Source organism: Microtus pennsylvanicus, chromosome 1 (genome assembly GCF_037038515.1).
Source record: "Microtus pennsylvanicus isolate mMicPen1 chromosome 1, mMicPen1.hap1, whole genome shotgun sequence".
Lineage (NCBI taxonomy): Eukaryota > Metazoa > Chordata > Mammalia > Rodentia > Cricetidae > Microtus > Microtus pennsylvanicus.
In genome coordinates this window covers 79,345,311-79,366,499 of record NC_134579.1, presented here as the reverse complement: position 1 = coordinate 79,366,499, position 21,189 = coordinate 79,345,311, and the positions used below count along the sequence as shown (strand labels likewise).

Genomic DNA, 21,189 nt, shown 5'->3' with positions numbered 1-21,189 from the left:
CATCAAAGTGTAAATAATTAAAAACTAGCAGATAAGATAGGCATATGATAGAGAACATGTGGTATTTGTCTTTCTGAGTTTGGGTTATCTAACTTAATATAACATTTTTTCAGTTTCACCAATTTTTCTGCAAATTTCATTTTTCTTTATAGCTGATTAAAATTATGCATTCATCATTTGATAGGCATGAAGACTGATTTTATTTCTCTATTATAATTATGGATAGAGTAAGAATGAACTCATATGTACAAGCATCTTTGTGACTGATTCGATATAGTGTTCATTATGTATTTACCCAGGAATGATAATGCTGAATCATATGGTAATTCTTTTTTTTTTTTTTGATACAGGGTTTCTCTGTGTAACAGTCTTAGCTGTCCTGGAACTAGCTCTTGTAGACCAGGCTGGCCTTGAGCTCACAGAGATCCACCTGCCTCTAACTCCTGAGTGCTGGGATTAAAAGTGTACCCCCTTAGCGGTAAATCTGATTTTTAAAAACCCTTTATATGCATGTGGAAGTTAGCTCTCTTCTTCTACCATATGGGTCCTAGATGTTCTCAAGTCATCAGGATTGAAGGCCGGAGCTTTTCTTTATTCCCTCACCCATCTTGCTGATCTTATTCTATTTTTAGTTTTTTTGAGAATTTCCACATTAATTTTATCATTTTCCACATACAACACTAAATAAGGGTCTTCCCTTCTCCATATTCTCACCAACATTTTTGTTTAGTTTAGTTTTGATAGTATCTATGTTGATTCGGTTAATATGGAATCTTAAAGTGTTTTTAAAAGTTATTTTATCATTTTGTTGAGACAGAATTTCATTAATCTTGGATGCTCTGAAACTGCTGGATAATAGAAGGAACTTGGGCTTCTGGTCCTCAGGCCTCTAGCTACCAAGTTCTGGGATTACAGCCATGCTGGATCATGGTTTACAGGATTGGGGATCAGACCAAAGTCTCACTTTACTAACTAAGCCATAATTCAGTCATCAGAGTGGTTTTAATTTGCATTTCCATGATAGTTAAAGGTGTTGAACAGTTTTTAAAGTATTTATTGTCCATTGTATTGATGCTCTGGTTATGGCTAGGACACTCTACGGATACTTGTTCTTTTCACTTTTCACTCTGCTTGTGAGTTTATTAATCAGTGTTCATTGCACAGTGAAAACCCTGATGAGTTTTGAGAGAGAGAGAGAGAGAGAGAGAGAGAGAGAGAGAGAGAGAGAGAGAGAGAGAGACACTACCCTATGAGTGTAGAGATAAGAATTTAGGAGAAAGATGGATACTAATTTAATGGAATAGTCCTAGGTTCAGTCTTGGGGTCTGTTGACATCCCCAGCCATATACCAGGAATCAGATTTATACCAGAAATGTGTTTCCTTCTAAGTACTGGGTCTTATATCCAATCAGGAATTAGCTATAATATTTTTGTTACTATTAGACCCATAAACATATTTTGTCATGCTAGTCATTATTATAGCTCACAAGGTTCACAGATGTATAAGCCTGTTGATGTCATCCCCCAACTTCATAATCTATCCTGCATCTTTCAGTACTTTAAAGGTTAGCCACCAAAGAGGAAGCTTCTTGGTCAGTACCAACCTGGTTTTTCCATGTGCTGTGATATAGTGGTATCTTTAGCAATACCGTCTCGTAGTCAAGTTCTGGTGGAAGAAGTAGAGCAATGGCAATAGGGCAGTAGAAGGATCTGAAGTATGTCCCTGACCAACAACTCAAAAGAGGGTATCTTCCTCTACCTGGAAGTGGGTTTTCACTTGACAACCTGTGGTTTCTTATCCCTTATGTAGAGTAGCTCTACTTAAACTCTTAATTAAATATGATATTGTGTTGCTCATAAAATAGTAGGTTTTTAAAATATAGCTTCTAAAAACATGCTTAGTGTTATATATTTCTCCTCCATTCCTGCCTCAGCCATACACTGACCTCCTCTGTTTTAAAACCTGCCACCCCATGATTTCCCCTTTTTCCTTCATATTACCTGTGTTCTGCTATCCCCCGTCCCATAAGATTTTTGTCCCCCTCCTTGTCAGTGGTTGATTTCTAGTATTCTGTATTGTATAGGTCTAAACAATGTTCAGCATTTCTTCTTCTGCATATGCATTTCTTCACACAGCTGTTGGGGTTTCTGTCCTGCTTGGTTTCTGCCCTCCCACCAGGTCCCACAGTTGTTTAGCCCCAAAGAAATCACACAGAGGTCTACATTAATCATAAACTGGATTGGCCCATTATATCAGGCTTCTTATTAACTCTTATAACTTATATTAGCTCATTCTAGTATATGTTAGCCACATGGCTTGGTACCTTTTTCAGCAGGGCAGGTTACATCTTCTTTCTTCTGTGTCTGAGCAGGACTGGGGAGGAATGGGCTTCCTCCTTCCCAGAATTCTCCTGTTCTCATTTACCTGCCTCTACTTCCTGTCTCGTTGTCCCGCCTATACTTCCTACTGACCAATCAGCATTTATTTAAAACATAATTGAAAGAATATAGACAATTGTCGCATACCACTCAGTGTTATGTTTTCCAGACCCATGTATTTACTCACAAATTTCCTTTCAATTTTAACCAAATAAAACTCATTAAGTATAGGTACCACATTTTCATTATTCATTTATCTGTTGATGGACATCTTGCTATTTATCTGTTTTAGCTATTGTGGATAGCATCTGTGAACATGGATGAGTGTATCTCTCTGTAGTAGGATCTTAGGTTCCTTAGCTATATGCCCTGGAATGAAAGATCTGTGTCTTATAGAAGACCTATTTTTAAGTTTTTAAAGGAAACAGCGCACTGGCTTTTTCATAGAGGCTGTACCAGTTTGCAGTTTCACCAACAGTGCATATGTATTCCCTGTTTCCCACATCCTTGCCTGCAGTTTTGTCTTTTGTTTTCTTTCCTTTTTAGAAAAAGCTATTGCATAGACTTCCTCAGCCTTTGTTTCTAGCCTATCTCTATTTCTTTGTGTTAGCTGCTGACTTGCAGAAGCACTTTCAACCAGTTCCCTACTGGCAACTCCAGGTTGAGACACAAGTACGCAATTTTCTCTACTTCCTGTCTTCCATTTAGGTCTTCCTGGACTTCTTAGTCCTGCTACAAACTGCTTACAGGAGCCCTTCCTCCTACCTTATTTCCGTTCCCTGGGGACTCTATCTCTTGATGCAGTCCTAGAGTTCTCTGGCTCTGTCCTGCTGTTCTCTCAGCCTAGAGCGTTTCTGTTTCTCTGTGTTACCATTGAGCCATAGAAACACTTTGTTTTTCCCATCTACCAAAATTGTCTGGGATCCAGAGTGGGAAAAGCAACCTAAGCAGAACACCCACTCAGCCAAGACCAGACCAGACATTTCTATGAGGAAACACCTCGAATAATATAGTTCCAGAATATACTTTCTCTCAGCAGTTTGTAGAATTTCTCTAAAATTGACCACATACTTGGATATAAAGGAAGTCCTCACAGATACAAGAAAATTGAAATAATACCTTGCATTTTATCTGACCACCCATGGATTTCAAAAACAACAGAAAGAGCAGTAAGTGTAAAAACTCTTGGAAACTGAACAACTTACTACTAAACAAAAATTAAGACAGCAGTCAAGAAGAAAATAAAGAACTGTGCAGAACTGAATGAAGATGAAAACACAATATAGCCAAACCTGTGGGACACAAGTGAAGGCATTTCTTAGTGGCAAGTTCATGACACAAAGGGCCCACATTAAACAACTGGAGAAATCTCATTAGTAATTTAATGACACACCTGAGAGTTATAGAACAGCAAGAACAAATAATACCAAAGAGAGTAGAAGAGAAGAAATCTAAACTATGAACAGGTGTCCATACATCTATTTAAAGGAAACATAAAGAAAGTTTCCCTGTGGCTTTTTCAAGCATCCTTCTTCATATTACTTATCCCACTTCCCCGCTTTACCCTTTGCATTGTCCTTGCTCTCCCTTGCCTGGTTAAAATGTTCCATGTTTTTAAATTTTTCTCTTCTATGCACCTGTCTTCTACTAGCCTCATTTCTAGAATATCACCCCTATCTCCCACACTGTGTACCTTCTTCCCTTTCCTGGTTTCTGCAATTGCTCCAGGTTACATATGTAAATAAAGATTAAGAGCCTATATCTAGAAATAAGAAAGAATGTGTGACATTTTTTTTTCCTCCGTCTGGGTTACTTCAGTCAGAATCATATTTGATTCAAAGAACAAGTCAAGAAAGAATAATTTTGGCTTCCTGAAATTAAATGAAAGTGAAAACACAGAACAACAAAGCCTCTGGAACACATTAAAAACATTATCAAGAGGAATGTTTATAGCTCCAACAGTCTACATTAAAACATCAGAAAGAACACAAATAACTTCATGATGCAACTCAGCAATTTGGAAAAATAAAACCAAACCAAACCCAAATCCAGTAGTAGATGGCAAGAAATAATAGAAAAATCATAGCAAGAATGATTCAACATATGTGACTCAATAAATGCAACAAGCCATATAAACTACCTTAAAGACAAATCATACGATCATCTAAAGAGGTATAGAAAAGGCCTTTGACAAAATCCAACATTCTGTCTTTATAGACGTCCTAAAAAGAGTAGGACTGGAGGGAACATACTATAACATAGTAGAAGCTGTATACAATAAATCTCTAGCCAACATTGATGTGGGAGTGTCATATATCAATCTGTTGATTTTATTGGCTAAGCAATAAAGGAACTGCCTCGGCCCATTTCATTGGTTAGAAGATAGGTGGGAGGAGTAGACAGAACAGAATGCCAGGAGGAAGAGGAAGTGAGGTCAGACTCCACAGCTCTGCTCTCCGGAGCAGACGCCTTCAGAGACGCCATGCTACCTGCTCCAGGGAAGACGCACGCTATGAAGCTCCAACCCAGGATGGACTTAGGCTAGAATCTTCCCGGTAAGCGCACCTAGGGGCGCTACACAGATGATTAGAAATGGGCCAGAGCAGTGTTTAAAAGAATACAGTGTCCGTGTAATTATTTGGGGCATAAGCTAGCCGGGCGAGCCAGGCGGCTGGGGTGTTTGGGGACGCAGCCCTGCCGCCCCTAATACTACACAACATAAACCTAAATAATGAAGACCCCAAAGCAATTATATTAATGTCAAGAATGAGGCAGAGTTTTTATTATTACCCAGTCCTTTTCAGTGTAGTGCCTAGTTAGAGACAAGAGAAGGAAATTAAAGAATACAAACTGGAAGGAGTCAAATTATTCCTATTTGAATATGATATATTATTCATAAGAAATCACCAAAATTCCACCAGAAAACTTTTAGAAATGACCTGTTCTTTTAGCAAAGTATTAGTACATGAAATTGACCTATAAAATTGATTTATGTTATATATATACCCAAACACTTACATTTAAAATCAAGACTTTGCCTCTGCTAGTGAGATTGGGTCTCTATCTTTTCCAAAACTAACTAGTCTGAAGCTAACTTTCAAGGATTCTGCCCATTGTCATGGAGGATCCATCAGAGTTCGACCCACTCCTGAACCCAGAATATCCTCAGTCAGATGAACAAGACTCCTCGGATGAATCAGGAATCTCACAGCCACAACACTTAGCAAAGGACCTAAAAAAGCTGACTGTCAACCCCAGTGCCAAGAAGCCTCCGGCTTCCCCGGCAGTATGTGGTCTTCGCTGCAGCCTCCACTGCAGCTGCCATCTCCGCTGTTCATGAAGATGAGACTGCTTGAGAACAAAAGTGAGAAAATCTTGAGAGAGCTCCAAAGTGCCTTTCCCAAGAGAAGAGTCCGTACATTACTGTCTACGCACCAAGATCCTGTAGCAAGGATGAAGATACTGATGAGGAAGGAAAAGAAACTAAAAAGCCGTGATGGAAATGAGTTTGTAGAAGGTGAACCATTCAGATGCCTTTGCACTTTCTGCCTGTGTCACACGTAGGATCCTTCTGAGAATGCTAAAATTAGGAAAAATTAGGGCAGTCAGTTCAGGGCTAAGCTGTATACTGCCCTTACTGCTCATAATGCCATACAGCAGTTGTGAAAGTTTTTGGTTTTGTTTTTTAAGATTAAACTGTACAGTAGTGAGTTTTGTGGTAGTCAATTGATTGATTGATTGATTTTTCTGGTGCTGGATGATCTCTCTCCACACTTGTTACCGTTACATGATATAGAATGTGTTAAGTTTGAATACATGTGAATGACTTTAATTTGACCCAAAAATCAAGAATGAGTATCAGATATTCTGTGAGTTTTATAAGCCTCAAGTCTGGGGTTAAATACAATAACTTGAAAAAATGTCAATAGAATTTGGGAGTGTTTTGGTTTAGAAGGTAATAATTGGGATAGATCTTTGGATTTTCTCGTTTGCAGAGAAAATAAAGGCAATCTTGTTTTAATTTTTAGTAATAAGTACAGGGATTATATTAAATTGGGCCACTGGAGTTTAAAAAATAGAATCAAAACAAAATTAAATAATGTACAAATAAATATTAACCAGGAAAGCAAGAGATTTCTTTATGAAAACTTTAAAGAAAGATTGAAGAAGACACTAGATCATGAGAAGACTTTCAGAGCTCATGAAATTAGTAGAATTATTGTAAAAATGACTGCTCTACCAAAAGACTCTTATAAATTCAGTGTCAACCCAATAAAAATTCCAGAACTCATAGGTGACCTCAGAAGACCCCAGATAACTAAAATATTTCTGAGTAAAAAAGTACAATGTTGGAGTTATTACTATACCAGTTTTCTTGCTATATTACAAAACTGTTATAAACAACATGGTACTAGTAAAAACAAACAACAACAAAAAGAACTCAAACAACAAACAAAAAACTAGATATGTCAATAAGTGGAGCATAAATCAAAGACCTGTACACGATATCTTAGTTAGGGTCACTATTGCTGTAATAGAAAAAACATGACCAAAGAGAATTGGGAGGAGGGGGAGAGGTTTATTAGGATTATGCTTCATCACTGAAGGAAGTCAGGACAGGAACTCAAACACAGCAGGAACCTGGAGACAGGAGCTGATGCAGAGGCCACAGAGGGTTTCCTCTTGATGTGTTTTCAGAACCCAAGTAAAATTTCTTTGACAATGCTTGTATCGCAGTGTTTTATAAGGAACCAGTTCTGGTTTCTACCATGCCTCCAGTGTACTTTGAATCCTCTTCACATCTGCCTGAGTCTGTAGCACAAGCTGTGCCTCTTTCTAGGAGAGTGGCTCTTAACTGAGGATAGCTCGTCCAGGAAACATTACGTTGTGTCTGGACATGTTGTGATTATTACGGGTTGAACTTGTGCTCCTGACATCTGGTGGGTGTAGGTGGGGATGTTGCTAAACACTCCACAGTAATGGCCTCCATATTGTCTTAGCTCTAACTGGCAACAGAACTGAGCTTGAGAGATCTTACTTTAGGGTGAAATGAAAACCTTTATTCTAAAGAAAACTTCGCAGCCTTGCCTAAGGGCATAGGCTTAAAGTCCCAGCTCAGAGGTCCAGGCTGATGGATTACAGTTCATAGTGTGCCTGGGCTGCGGGGAGTTGCTGACGGAGAGAGTGACAAGTGACAGAGAACTCTGTGCTCAGTCCTCACGGGGGTGGGAGGGATGGCTCATAGCGAAAAGATAAAATTATTTAGATATGCATTTCTCAAGTAATACTAAAGATATTGTGAACCATCTTTCTCAGTTTAAAATGCTCTGGTTCTTTTTTGTGACTTGTTTTTAATATTTATCTGGAAGCCTTATTGTGATGAAAGCACGTACTCCTAGTGCTTATTAATTGATAGATAAGTATCTCACTGCCATGATTTAGGCTTAGAACCGCAAGGGTGGGTAGGAACTAGAATCATGCTTTTCATTCTTTTTTTTTTCTTTTCTTAAAAATGTTTCTTAGATGATACTGGATAGTATTTTAAAGACTCTCATATGTACTTAACAATATAATTTCAGAAAAGACCCAGTGCAATAAGCTCCTGTGCCTATTAGCAAGCTCTAGCTACTTCAATAACAATGCACATATAAGCTCACACTCTGCTTCCTGTTTTCACTCAAACACCTCCTGCATTGCCAGGGATATGTGGTCAACATTAATCTCGCAAAATAGATGGGCTCTGTAGACCAAACTAGTCTTGAACTCACAGAAATCTGCCTGCCTCTGCCTCTTGAGTGCTGGGATTAAAGGTGTGCACCACCACCGCCCAGTGCAGTCTGCTTTCTAATACTCTGCGGAGACTGCCTACCAGGAGTGGTACCAGCCACAAGGGTCTGGGTGCTTCCCTGTCAGTCACTAGTTAGAAAATGCTCTACTGGACAGTTTCATGAGGGCATTTTCAGCTGATATTCTTTCTTCCCAGATGACTCTGGGCCATGTCAAATTGGCATTAAAATCCTGCACAGTGTATGTCAGAGCAAAGACAGAAGGCATCAAAAGAAAGTATTAGATTCTACAATATGGCCTTATGATACAAACTTCGGTTTTCTACTTCCACTTTTAAAAATAACCTTATTTTACAAGTTTAGACATTTGAATAAAACAATGAAGAAATATTTTAAGAAATATTAGGCATTCTTAAATAATCCCTGTTTATGTTAAAGATTTCTAACTGAACTTTAGAAAATATATTGGAATTGTGCCAGAAAAGGCTTCACTGCTGAATTAAAATACTTTATACCTAAGGAGACAGTATCTTTATATTTGGTTCATGAGAAATAATGTATGTTATCTCCTTGCTAATACTGAAAAGCTAAGAAAGAAACAATGCCCCCCATGAGTGTCAGATAATGACTACTTTAGACTCTCAGATACGTTACCAGTTGACATCGGAGACTTGAGTACATATGATATGTGCCACTGATTTGCTGAAGGATGATAATAAAAAAAAAACCACTTGTGTTGATTTCGATGGAGTCTATAAAATAATGCCTGGCTTACAACTAGTTTAACCTATTCTTTATTTTTGAGTATTAAGTTTTTTGTCAAAACAATGATAGACATATATGCATTTGGAATTAAATGAAGAATATTTAATTACATTTCTTAATTTTTGCAGCCAATTTCTACAGAAATTTTGGAGTATTCATCAGATAGTGACAAAGAAGATGACCCAGAGAATGCCCTGTTTATTGATTCAGAATCCCCTCACAAATTCTGGGTGGATTTTAAATCAGATTCAAGATGGGCTTTGAACAGACAGACTGACTCAGGGGCAAATTCAGCTGAGCCCATATTGAGCACTCCCCAGAAATACACATCCAGCTTTCCCAAGACTTCAGAAAATTCAGCAACAAAGAAGAAGCTCTTAAGGTTAAATCATGTTTGTAATTTTCTTTCCCTCAATTCTTCTCTTTCTTTAAAATATTGACTGACTTTAATTTTAAAATACTTGTTTAATTGAGAAAGAAAATTAAAATGCAATTCTGATTTTGATAGACAATTAGTAAGCCTATTTTGGAGGCAATTTATGGAGTTGTTCATTCAGTGGTGCATTAGTGGATTTGGTCATGAATAGCTTGCACGACTCCTCACTTTGGTGGAAATGTGTTCTTTGCTCTTCAAGTTTTATTAAACATCAGTGTTCCAGGTGCTCTGTTAGAGACACTCTTTCATTACCAATTATAACTTATAGAGAGAAAAAATAAAAATAAATATAAGTCCACTAGCTTACCTGTGTGGCACGAGTATGGTTAGAATGAGTGGCCAAATTAATGCTTAAGAATACAAGACAGCCTTATTTAAGGGATAAAAGTACCTCACATGGCTGAGGAGAGCCACAGTGGGTGAATAGCCTTGTTACTAGTGTGTCAGTCCATGACTGGCCTTGGTGAGCCAAGCAGAATGTGTGCGGGAACCTTTAGAGACATGTCACAACCTCATGTCATCTAAGGTGTTTTTGTTTGTTATAAACTGAAACAAAATAATGTCCCTGTCCATAGGCAAAAACGTTGAGAGTGAGAAGGAACCTATGTCCAGCAGTGCTTTAAGCTAAAAGTGACAGAGAGCTCCTAGGTGAATTATCACAGTGGAGGAGAACACAGTTGTGAGGGCGATCAGGTCTTTTACACTGTTAGCACAGCAAACCGAGAGCAGTGAACGGTACAATGGGAGAACTGATGCCTAAACTCACACTCTGGATGGAGAGATTTAGCTGATTATGTGCTGAAAGAGATCTAGTCCCCCCAGAATAGTTGCAGAGAATAGTATTTCCAGAAAGAATATTTACAGAGGCAAATAATGGGTGCATGCACTATGCTGAGAAAGTTTATATCCTTTCTCATGTTTTTATAAATAAGGCACAAGGATGTGTACCCATTCTTGATAAACCACTTCCTAGTATCCAAAAATCGTGGACTGTGTCATGAGACCAAAGGACAAGAAAGATCCATGATACACCGAGTACAGTCAGTGACTTAGTGGCATGAGATTGGTTATATACAGCAGGAAGACCAGTGGATTCATGGGATTTAGAGTCACAGTTTTCAAAAAGCGCTTATTAAATGGTCAAGACAAAATCCTGGATGAGTCCAGGCTAAAATGAACACAGCCCATATGACATCAAACACATTCCTGATGCTGGTGGGTCCAGTTGTAAAGCTATACGTACCACTTGATGGTTTAATTTGTATCATAGTGGGGAATGACATAAGTGAAACCCTTCAGTCATACTCAGTGAGCATTATGACTCAAGATAGTCAGTTATTACAAATCTGAGTCCAGCAATGCCCCAAATGAAGTTGTTGCTTCAGAGGAGAATGGTAATTGGATATGATAATGCATACTTTTAATCATGCTATAAGCAGTAGGATTGTAGTTCGAGACAAGCCTGGGTGACATGGTGATTTTGAAGTTAGACTAGAGTGCTCCATCATTAGATCTCATCTTAAAAACCCAGGAGCTAGGACTCTAACTCAGTGATAGAGTATTTGTCTAGCATGTGTGTGGCTTTGGGCTCAGTTACCAGGAAGGAAGGAGTGTGGAGAATATGTTGTCCTTGAAAGGAGGATGATTTTAATGGTGCATGTGATGTTATCCAGGCCTAGAACATAGTGTTCCCAACCCTGTTGAGGACCTTCTGTGTGCCAAGCTTGTTTTTGTATGCAGGAAGCATGGCAGTACGCCTCTGACTATCCTCTGTGAAGACTGATTGTCAGCCAGGAGGTAAAGTCGCTGCACTGTTAGAGACGAGGTAGTAGTAGAGACGAGGTAGTAGTAGAGACGAGGTAGTAGTAGGAGCAGCAGGTTTCGGATGGGAAGTGCTTGACTTAACACTGCAGGAGTTAGGCTACTAGGTGGTGGTAGGTTCTTAGGCATGAACTAATGGAGACAGGCACCTTGTAAATTTCAGATTTAGACATTTAGGTGAGGTGGGTAGATGAAATAGAGGAAAGTAATTCAGAAAACCCATAGAACTTTCCTTCCTTTACTCCTTTCCCTCTTTCTCTCCTTTGGCTCCCTTTTTTTTGGCTTTGCCCTTTTCTAACTTTATGATCCTTGTAGTATGTAGGTACTAAATTATCTTACAGAGTCCAAGTAATGTTTTTGTTTGATTATTGTGCCCACCAACGGGTTGGCAAGTTCAGTCTTGTCTGAAGCTCTGAGTTCACTTTGCATTTATTTTTCTGCACATTTGGAGGCCCTATTTGCATGGCAGGATGCAGCATTTTCTAGCCCTAGCCAAGTGACGAGTGCAGCTAGTAAACACACAGCACATCTAAGGAGTGAACAAATTAAGAAAGTGTAGAAAGGGAACCATACCGACTTACCTGTCAAATTCTGTGAATACAATGGCAGTTCAGCTTTGGTAAGAATCAGGGACTAGACCTCTAGGAAAACTAGGAATTGGAAATGATACACAGAAAGGGTTTCCTTATTTCGTCCGTTTTTGTTGAGGGTATGAAATGTGAAAGCTGCAGTTGTTGTGAGGACTGTTTATTTAAACATCGTATATTATATTTAATTAAACAGAGGCGGGCTGGCAGAGAGACTAAAAGAACTGCAGAATCGCGAGAGATCTGCCATTTCTTTGTGGAGACATCGATGTGTTTCTTATCAAATGACACCTTTAGGTAAGATTTTTTATAAGCATCTAGATGATGGGTACAAAATATTCCAGGTAAAAAGTCTTTTCTCACATCAAATACATGAAGGTGGATTGTTTGTGTTTTTGTGACTTAAAAAAAAAATTCTTTCCAATAGTCTTTGTTTTGGGGGATACTTTTCAAAATATAGTTGAAAAGTATTTTGGTGGGGTGTGGGAGCTAACTGGGCTGGTAAAATGCTTGCTATACAAGCCTGAAGATCTATCTATCTCAGTGCATGTCTATAGCGTGTATTCGAAGGGCTAAAGAACACACACACACACACACACACATACATACATATATATATATATATACACACACACATATATATATATATATCTCAAGTGTATTAATTTTGGTGAATTACTAGATTGTTCAGGCCAAAAAGACTTACAGGGTTTACAGTTGTAGGTCTATAGGTGGAATGCTTTTCTTTCATTCATGAAGTCCTATGTGCATTGCCCAGCACTGCATAAGTCAAGTGTGGTGGTGCACACTATAATCTTAGCACTCAGAAGAATAGTAGTTGAAGGTCATCCTCAACTTGAGAGGAAATTTGAGGGCAGCCTGGACTATGTAAGACCCTGTCTCAAGGAAGCAGTGGGTGAGATGATTCCTATGCTCTAACAAAAGAATGATTTCAAGCTCTCTGTTCACATCCTAACTGTCGAGGTTCGTGGATCAGCCCCACGTTGGGCCCCATTATGTCGGGGTCTGGTGCTAGCCCGGACCCTCAATTATTTCTCTCAACTGGACCCCAACATAAACTGTGTCTCTCTGGATCAGTGTGGAGAAATGGGAATAAAGACACAACTCACATGGCTTTATCGGGAGGGAGATTCTCAGTGGTCCCTCATGAAGTCCTGAGTTCACATCCTGAAGAATTCCTCTCGTTTTATTCTCCAAACTGCTTTAATACCTGAACATAAACTGAGTGGGAAATACACAAGCATTCTGTCTCCTAGGTAACCAGGCGAATGGCTTTTTGTCATGTCCACATCTACCTGTGTGCTCCATATGCTAGCTGTCATGTAGGCTTGAATCAGCATTTCTATCAGGCATCCTCTAAATTACAAAGAAAGGAGCAAAACATCCTGACCTGTTGTTAGGTTAGAGACAGCCTTCCTGGCAGTATACATGACCCATCAAGTGGGGCCTATGGCTTCAGAACCTGGCTGCCATACCAAATAGAAATATGGGCCTACACCTAACTTACTTCACTTTGTCCTTTCTTTTATAGTACTTTAATTAGCCAGATATATTAATTTTCAGAATAACATGCCCAGGATGATTTGAGTTCACATGCGTGTCAGTGGATTCTGACCATGTATTTCAAATAAATCAACAATCACAGTATCCACAAACAGATTTTTTTCTCTTACATCCCTTCCATTTCAGTTAACTAATAAAATGTTCTGTGAGCTTTGAAAAAATTTTTAGAACAATATTTTTTCATTTTGCCTACTTATACCAGTTCACACTCTTTCCCTTCCTCCCGTTTCTCCACCTCCCCCCCCACAGCCCCTCTCCATCCACTTAGAGAGGGTAAGGCTTACCAAGTAGAGTCAAGAAAAAGTCTGACCCATCATTTTGAAGCAGGACCAAGCCCCCCCCCCTCCCCGCACCCCATATCTAGGCTGAGCAAGGTATCCCTCCAAAAAGAATGGGTTCCAAAATGCCGGTTCAAGCACTAGGGATAAATCCTGGTCCCACTGCCAGTGGACCCACAGACTGCCCCAGCCACACAACTGTCGCCCACAGTCATTGGGTCTAGTTTTGTCCTATGCTGGTTCCCTTGCTAGTCCTCCAGAGTCAGTGAGCTCTCACTGGCTCTGGCCAGCTGTTTCTATGGGTATCCCCATTATGGTCATGACATCTTTGCTCATATTATCATTCCTCCCTCTCTTGGGCTAGTCTCTGGAAGCTTGGGCTACTGCTTAGCTATGGATCTTTGCATCTGCTACTATCAGTTGCTGGATGAAGGTTCTATGATGACAATTAAGGTAGTCGTCAATCTGATTACCAGGGATGGCCAGTTCAGGCACCCTCTCCACTATGGCTTTGTGTCTTAGCTGGCATCATTTTTGCGGATTCCTGGGAATTTTCCTAATGCCAGGTTTCTAACAGGCTTCATAATGGCTCCCACAATCAAGATATCTCTTTCCTTGCTCTCCCTCTCTGTCATTCTCCCATCACAACCATCCCATTCCCCATGTTCTCCTCCTCCCTCCCTTTTGTCCTCCTCCTCCCCCTCCCATTTCCAATTTTCTCAGGAGATCTTTTCTAATTCCTCTTTCCAGGGGGATCCATGTATGTCTTTCTTAGGGTTCTCCTTGTTACCTCGCTTCTCTGGGGTCATGGACTATAGGCTGGTTATCCTTTGTTTTATGTCTGATATCTACTTATGAGTGAGTACATACTATGTTTGTCTTTCTGGGTCTGGGTTACCTCACTCAATGTAGTTTTCTCTAGTCCAATCCATTTGCCTGCAAATTTCAAGATGTCATACCAAGCTGTTTTCATTGCCATAGCTCTGTAGTAAAGCTTGAAGTCATGGATGGTGATGCCTCTGGAGGTTCCTTTATTGCCCAGGATTGTTTTGGCTATTCTGGGTTTTTTGTTTTTTCATATGAAGTTGAATATTGCTCTTTCAAGGTCTGTGGAGAACTGTGTTGGGATTTTGATGGGGATTGCTTTGAATATGTAGATTGCTTTTGGTAAGATTGCCATTTTTATTATGTTGATCTTACCTATCTAAAAGCATGAGAGATCTCTTCATTTTCTGATGTCTTTTTCAGTTTCTTTCCTCAAAGATTTAAAGTTCTTTTCATACAGATCTTTTACTTCTTTGGTTAGTATTATCCCGAGATATTTTTTGTTATTTGTGACTGTAGCATGAATACTAAAAACCCAGTGACAGAAATTAGGGTTCAACCTGAAAATCAGAAAAGCAAAGCAGCCAGCCAAACCACTAGAGAATTCTTACCTCTACCAAGGTTGTGCAACCACAAACTAAGCAGACAGAGCCTCTCTCTCCTCCCATGTTATATTTCTTCTAGTGCTGGGATTAAAGGCGTGATTCCTTAGTATTGGGATTAAAGCTGTAGGCCACCACCACCTAGATTTGTTTCTGGTTGATTTTGTGTAGCCCAGGGTAGTCTTGAACTTACAGAAATCTATATGCCTGTGCTTCTTAGGGTCTCTCTTTCTCCAGTTAGTGAAGGTAGGGCCTGTGGCTTAGGTAGTTGCTCTTTCTCCAGATGCAGGCAGATCTGCTGATATGATTCTTGGGCTCCTTCAGGTGTAGGTAGGGTTTGGGGCAGTCTGGACCAAGGCTCTGGTAGGCACAGATGAAATGCTGTGGGAAAATTGTGTGTATGTGGATGCTGGTCCGGAGTCTCTGGGATTTGCTGGGTCGGGTTGTGTCACAGGGTGTGCCTCCTGGGGCTTGGGCTTAGAGAGCAGAGCCCTCCAACTGGGAACAGAGATACTCACCTCTCTAGGGGCAGCCTGGGCCAAGGCTGTGGTGGGCACAGATGTGGTAGGGAATGGTTGCGAGTATTGGGAGGCTTACTCCAGGGTCTCTGGGGTTTGGTGGGTTGGCATGAGCCATGGGATGAGCCTCCTAGGGCTAGGGTGCAGAGAACAGAGCTCTCCAACTAGTAACCCAGACACTTCCCTCTCCAGGGGCAGTCTCAGTAAGCTTTTTCTAGGGAAAGGCAAACCAGCTTCTATTCATGGTAGACCAAAGTAATGATTCTATCAAAGTTTGACCTAGCAGATATTGAGTTTATTAGGGTTGCTTATGGGAGTATGATGATAGGTTGTATACAGGATCATGAATAACCCAAGGGCAAATGTGTCACCAGAAGCCTACCCCAGCTGAGTTACAGCTAATTGAAGATACAATACTCTTGCTGCATGACAAGTCCAAGTCTCCTGGATGCAAACGTGTCAGAGAGTGTTCTCTCCCTGGAATTATTTACTACTTTTAGAACGTTTGAGAGGGACCTTGTGGATTTTGTTAATTTCATGAACTTCCTGCACTTGAAGGTTGCTTACTTCTTCTGCCACTTCTGGAGCCTCACGATCTTTCCTGTTCCCTCTAAGAATAAATTGCAACACAATAACTCCACCCTTCCTCCAGCTCTTAGGTTCTTTCTACTCTTCTGTGATGATTTAAGCATTGGAGAGAGTGATCGAGATGCTTATAAGTGACTAAGCAACGGGCCTCTATGCCACAGCAATAAAATAAACTTGTTCTTAGGAGTTTCACCAATGATCGTGAATTTTTCAAATACTCTTAATCTACAAAAAGGAATTTTTGTTCATTAATAATTCTTTGGGTGCAAATATGTTTAGAAACAACTTGATGCACATTATATTCATTCAACAAAACAATAGCAGTTCCTTCTCCACTAGGTCCTCTGATGTCCCCCCATCTACATAAGTACTAGACAGAAGTTCCCCTGTGGAATAGGCCTTAAATTAGGTTGGAAAGCTGATTGTTGTACTCATAGCAATCATGATATTATCGTACCTGTAGGCACATCCTGCCTGGCATTTTGGTAATACAGCATACTTTTTTTCTAACCCCTTCATTGTTTCTGCTATTTTATTACAGCCCCTAGGCAGTCATATTTTTTGATATCACAGCTTTACTTAAGGTAGCAACTTTACAAAGGTTCTATTTCTTACAACCTGTTTTTGTAGTTCTTATAGATTGAATAGGAAAACCGATTTGAGCTGGGCAATGGTGGCTCATGGTTTTAATCCCGGCACTTGGGAGGCAGGGGCAGGCAGATATGTGAAATTGAGGCCAGCCTGGTCTACGGAGTGAGTTCCAGGACTGCCAGCGCTGTTGCACAGAGATACTCTGTCTTGAAAAAAGAAAACTGACTTGAAAATGCTTTTAAAGGCTAATGCTATAATTACTGCGCATGTGCTGGACCAGGCATTACACCGTGTGTTTACTGTGATCCAGTTCCCAGTGCTTCCAGAGGTAGCTAATACTATATGTATATTAACTATTACCATTAGAGAAACACAAATCAGGTGTTTGTATTTCTTAATTTAAGGATTAAAAATATTTTTATTTATACTTTAAAATGTTCACACAGTGTATTTGGATCATAATCACTCTCAGCTTCTTCTCCTAACTCTTTCCAGGTTGAGCCTCACTTCCTTATCCTCCCCCAATTTCATGTTCTCTGTTTTTTTTTAATTCCTTCTGATGTTGTTTTATAATAGTCCATGACTACAATTTGTGCTGCCCATGTAGTCCCAGTTGTGGTGCCTTTCACTGGAGCATGGTCAACCAACCAGGAGCATATCTTTAAAGAAAACCAACTCTCCGTCCCCCAGAAGCCATCAGCTCTCCATAGTTCAGGCTCAAGAGCTCATTCCCACTCCCTGCCACAGTGCTGACTCACCTTTCTTCCTGCAGGTCTTGTGCAGCCCACCAGAGCTGCTGCGTTCATGAGTACAGCAGCCCTGTCATATTGAGAAGACAGTTTTACTCAGCTCCTCCTTAGCCTGTAGCTCTTAAAAATCTTTCTAGTATAGCTAAGTAATTGTTTCTGGCAGTTACTCAATCTGTTTCCTGGATGATGTGATATTTTAATTAAATGCTCCAACATTTTAGGAAAACATTGCCCTAGCAGCATAGAAATGACCTTTTTTTGAACTATTCATCAGATTGCAAAACAGTATTCTTTTTAAAATGAGTGTCTCTGGTACTTATATCCCTTGGGCTCAAATTTGGAGCTTGCCTCCAGCAGATAATTTGACAGACCTTATCCCATGCTCTTTTTCTCTCTCAGGTAAGTGGAACTGAGACTGCTTTATTTTGTTCCACAAAGGCATTGTTTATTTGTGTCCCCTGGTGGTACTCTGCCCAGAGGACAAGACTGCTGTCCCTTCTCTCCAGCTGTGGTGTTCAGGGCATGAACTTGTTTACCCCCAAGGTATTCAGTGCTGTGCATATTGAGAAGGCGTTATCTCATTTGGAATATTGTTAGTACTTAACTAAATGCTTCCAAAAATGAGCGGTCGGTAATAGTGTGGCTCATCCTATGTTTTTAAGTGTATTTTAATAATGGAATCATAGGTGTTTGTGCTCTAATAATGTTTGTGTGTTCCTATAATTGTTTTCCTTTTATGAATTTCTACATACTCTAAAGTAACCACTGAGGAGTATCTGTTACTTTTTGCTACCTGATAGGTAGTTCTTCATATCTAGTGTGATGCACAGCAAATATTGTAGCTACAAGACCAGAAAGACTTTTCTTTATTCCTTTCTGTCTTTCTAAAAAGATACAGGCTGCTTTTCAGTAAACAGCAGCAATTAATTCTCTGCTCAATCACCAGCATGGGCTGCTTCCTTCCTTCCTTCCTTCCTTCCTTCCTTCCTTCCTTCCTTCCTTCCTTCCTTCCTTCCTTCCTTCCTTCCCTCCCTCCCTCCCTCTCTCCCTTCCTTTTTCAAGACAGGGTTTCTCTGTAGACCACTTTTCTTTTTGCTTCTAAAACCCCTAATTTTCTAGGTACTGCTTGTCTGCCTTACCCTAGAGAAATATGCAAACTTAATGAGTGATCGATCCTAGCTTGTTCTTCTGTTCTCTGTTGAAGGACAACTACTTTTCATTAGAGACACACATGCTGTGCCGGAGTCACGTGCTCGCTCTTCTGTCAGTGCTGTCGTAGAAGTCTGTCTTTGCACTTCCATTTCTGCTCACATTATGCCCAGCAGGAACTTGACATTGCACATGCTCATGTCCTTCCCTTTTCCTTTCTATCCTCAATGAGACAGGTACAGACCGTGAGAAGCAGTCGTCCTGAACAGTGCCCTGACAAGTTGGTGAGCCAGCTCAGTGTGCAAACCTGTACTCTAGCACTAGGTCAGGAGAATGGATGGGGAGCTTGAGGAAAAGAAAAACAAAGTCATGAAGCAAAAGAGAGGAAGAATTGGAAACGGAAATGAAACAATATATAACTTGAAACTTGGCTTTTGATCTTTTTGCTGTTAATCTGCAGTGTTTGAGAGACTGGTGATACTGAGTGTTATTTGCAGCTCTATTTTCCTTATTCCTGCTTAGCAAATTTTGTATTTTAAATAAACACTAATAGAAAAAGATAAAATATATTCATTATCTGCAACTAATAGTGCATGTTAATCTTTTGCCTGTATGTGTTTTGTGTGATTTGAAAAGGCCAGCTTTCCTCTGAGTCACAGCAGTTTTTGTGTCCCTAGGAGACATCACCCACCTGTCTTCGTGAGCCCCTGCTGTGTTTCCTCTTTCTTCCAGCTAATTGGCTTTCTTCCCCTTCCAGTCTTGTTCCCCGTGATACCCAGACTAGCTTTTAACTCAGGATTTTCTTGACCTAGTCTCTCTAGTAGTTAGGATTATAGATGACATCTTCCACACCCAACATGAGGATTTTGCAAAGATTTTGACTTTTATTAGGAGTATTTTGCGTGTCCCACCTCACTCCAGCCACTTGATCTTATGAGGTGAACCACACTCATGCTAGGCAAATGTTCTATGACTGAGCCAACACTCCCAGTTCTTTGTGCTTTTACATTGGTACAACATGTGTGTCGATAACTATTATTGCATCGGGTCCCCTTTGTTTATCCTCGAATTCTCTCAGATCTTGACTGGAGCAAGTGACATTATCTGTTTCATAGATGAGAAATTGAAATCTATGTAATTTGGCCAATTCTATAAGAGGGGCACTCCTGGAATCCGGATTAAATTCTACCCTTTTAAATCCATACCTCAAGCACTCAGGAGTCCATGAACATTCCTTTGCTGTCACTGGTACATAGTTTCTGACAGAAGCAGAGAAGCAGCTAATGTGTAGGATGTTTCTAAATGTGTGGCTTTTCTTTTCTTTTCTTTTCTTTTTTTTTTTTTTTTTTTTGGTCTGTTCTGCTTCTAGGCAGAAAGTCTGGTGTCTTAACTGTGAAAATTCTGGAACTACATGAAGAATGCACCATGCAAGTTGCAGTGTGTGAGCAGTTAGCAGGGCCACCAACCACCAGCCCTCCCAGGGGCACAGCTCCGGGACTGGGAGCCTGTCTGAAGGTTCTCTTTACCAGAGAGACTGCAGACCACCTAAGGGGGCATCCCCAGGACATCATCTACATCTTCCCTCCTTGGTGAGTACAGCAAGCTGAGTCCAGCTGTCAACTGTGCATTTGCCTCATAAGCGGAAGACATTTTTACCAGGAAAAGTTCTGTGACTTTGTTAGAAAAATGCCAAGAGAGGAAAGCCAGGATGTGAGTTGGATCTTATGTGACAGGATTGTGTCTGCTTGGAATCAGAGATTTTATAATTCGGATTTAGGGAGTAGGAAAAACAACCACTTGAGGATTTTTGTCTATGACGTGTGTTGTATGATCTGTAGTCTGGCCGTTTTTGTTCTTGTTCTTTCTGGGAAAATAGGTGTAGTAGGCGATCTTAAGTGACAATAGGATAATAATATATTACTTTATTCTTTTCTTGATGTCATTTAAGAGGGAAATATAAAAAGAATGGATTAGTGCACAATATAGTTTGAACTCCAGGAGACTAAATAATCATTACTAGACCAAAATTTACAGCAGTTCTAACATTTGCTTTCTTTTGCTTATGAGAATAGTTTTTACTATCAAAAAAACTTTATTACTTTTGGTAAATACTAATTATTAAATTTATTGGTAGAAGGTTCCGTTCCATCTATGAAATTCCTAGATTCTTGGATTTGGGATTGGCTACAGATGTTAAACATAAGCTTACCTTCCTTCCACAGGAGGTCTTTTAGAGCATCATGGCTAGTGATCGTTTCTGGTCTGCATTGATCTCTTCATGATTCTCAGGATCACTTGTGAGAGGGCCTCAGGCTACCATGTGTCCAGTGCCTGCCTTGTTACCTTCTTATACCTTTCCTCATTCTTTTCTCCTGGATATTTTTGTTTTTATTCTTTTAGTATTTTTTGCTACCTAATTGGAGTGTAGACTTAAAAGAAGGGTTGCAAAGAGTCTTGTATTTGTCCCAGAAATGACATGTGAAGCCTAGCTGTTTCTATGCTGTGCCATGCTGAAAGAAGTAGGTTTTCTC

General features: G+C 40.0%; 1 protein-coding gene across 4 annotated transcripts in view; it reads left to right on the top strand.

Moving 5' to 3' along the window:
- Spidr (scaffold protein involved in DNA repair) overlaps positions 1–21,189 on the top strand; it is a 217,147-nt gene that overhangs the window by 60,125 nt on the left and 135,833 nt on the right. For 2 of the 4 annotated variants that reach the window (XM_075970685.1, XM_075970694.1), the window contains 3 exons: positions 9,059–9,312; positions 11,971–12,071; positions 20,028–20,247. In XM_075970685.1, the coding sequence (XP_075826800.1) occupies positions 9,059–9,312; positions 11,971–12,071; positions 20,028–20,247 (575 nt within the window). The remainder of the gene's footprint in view (positions 1–9,058; positions 9,313–11,970; positions 12,072–20,027; positions 20,248–21,189) is intronic. The other 2 variants (XM_075970704.1, XM_075970715.1) reach the window with 2 other exon arrangements.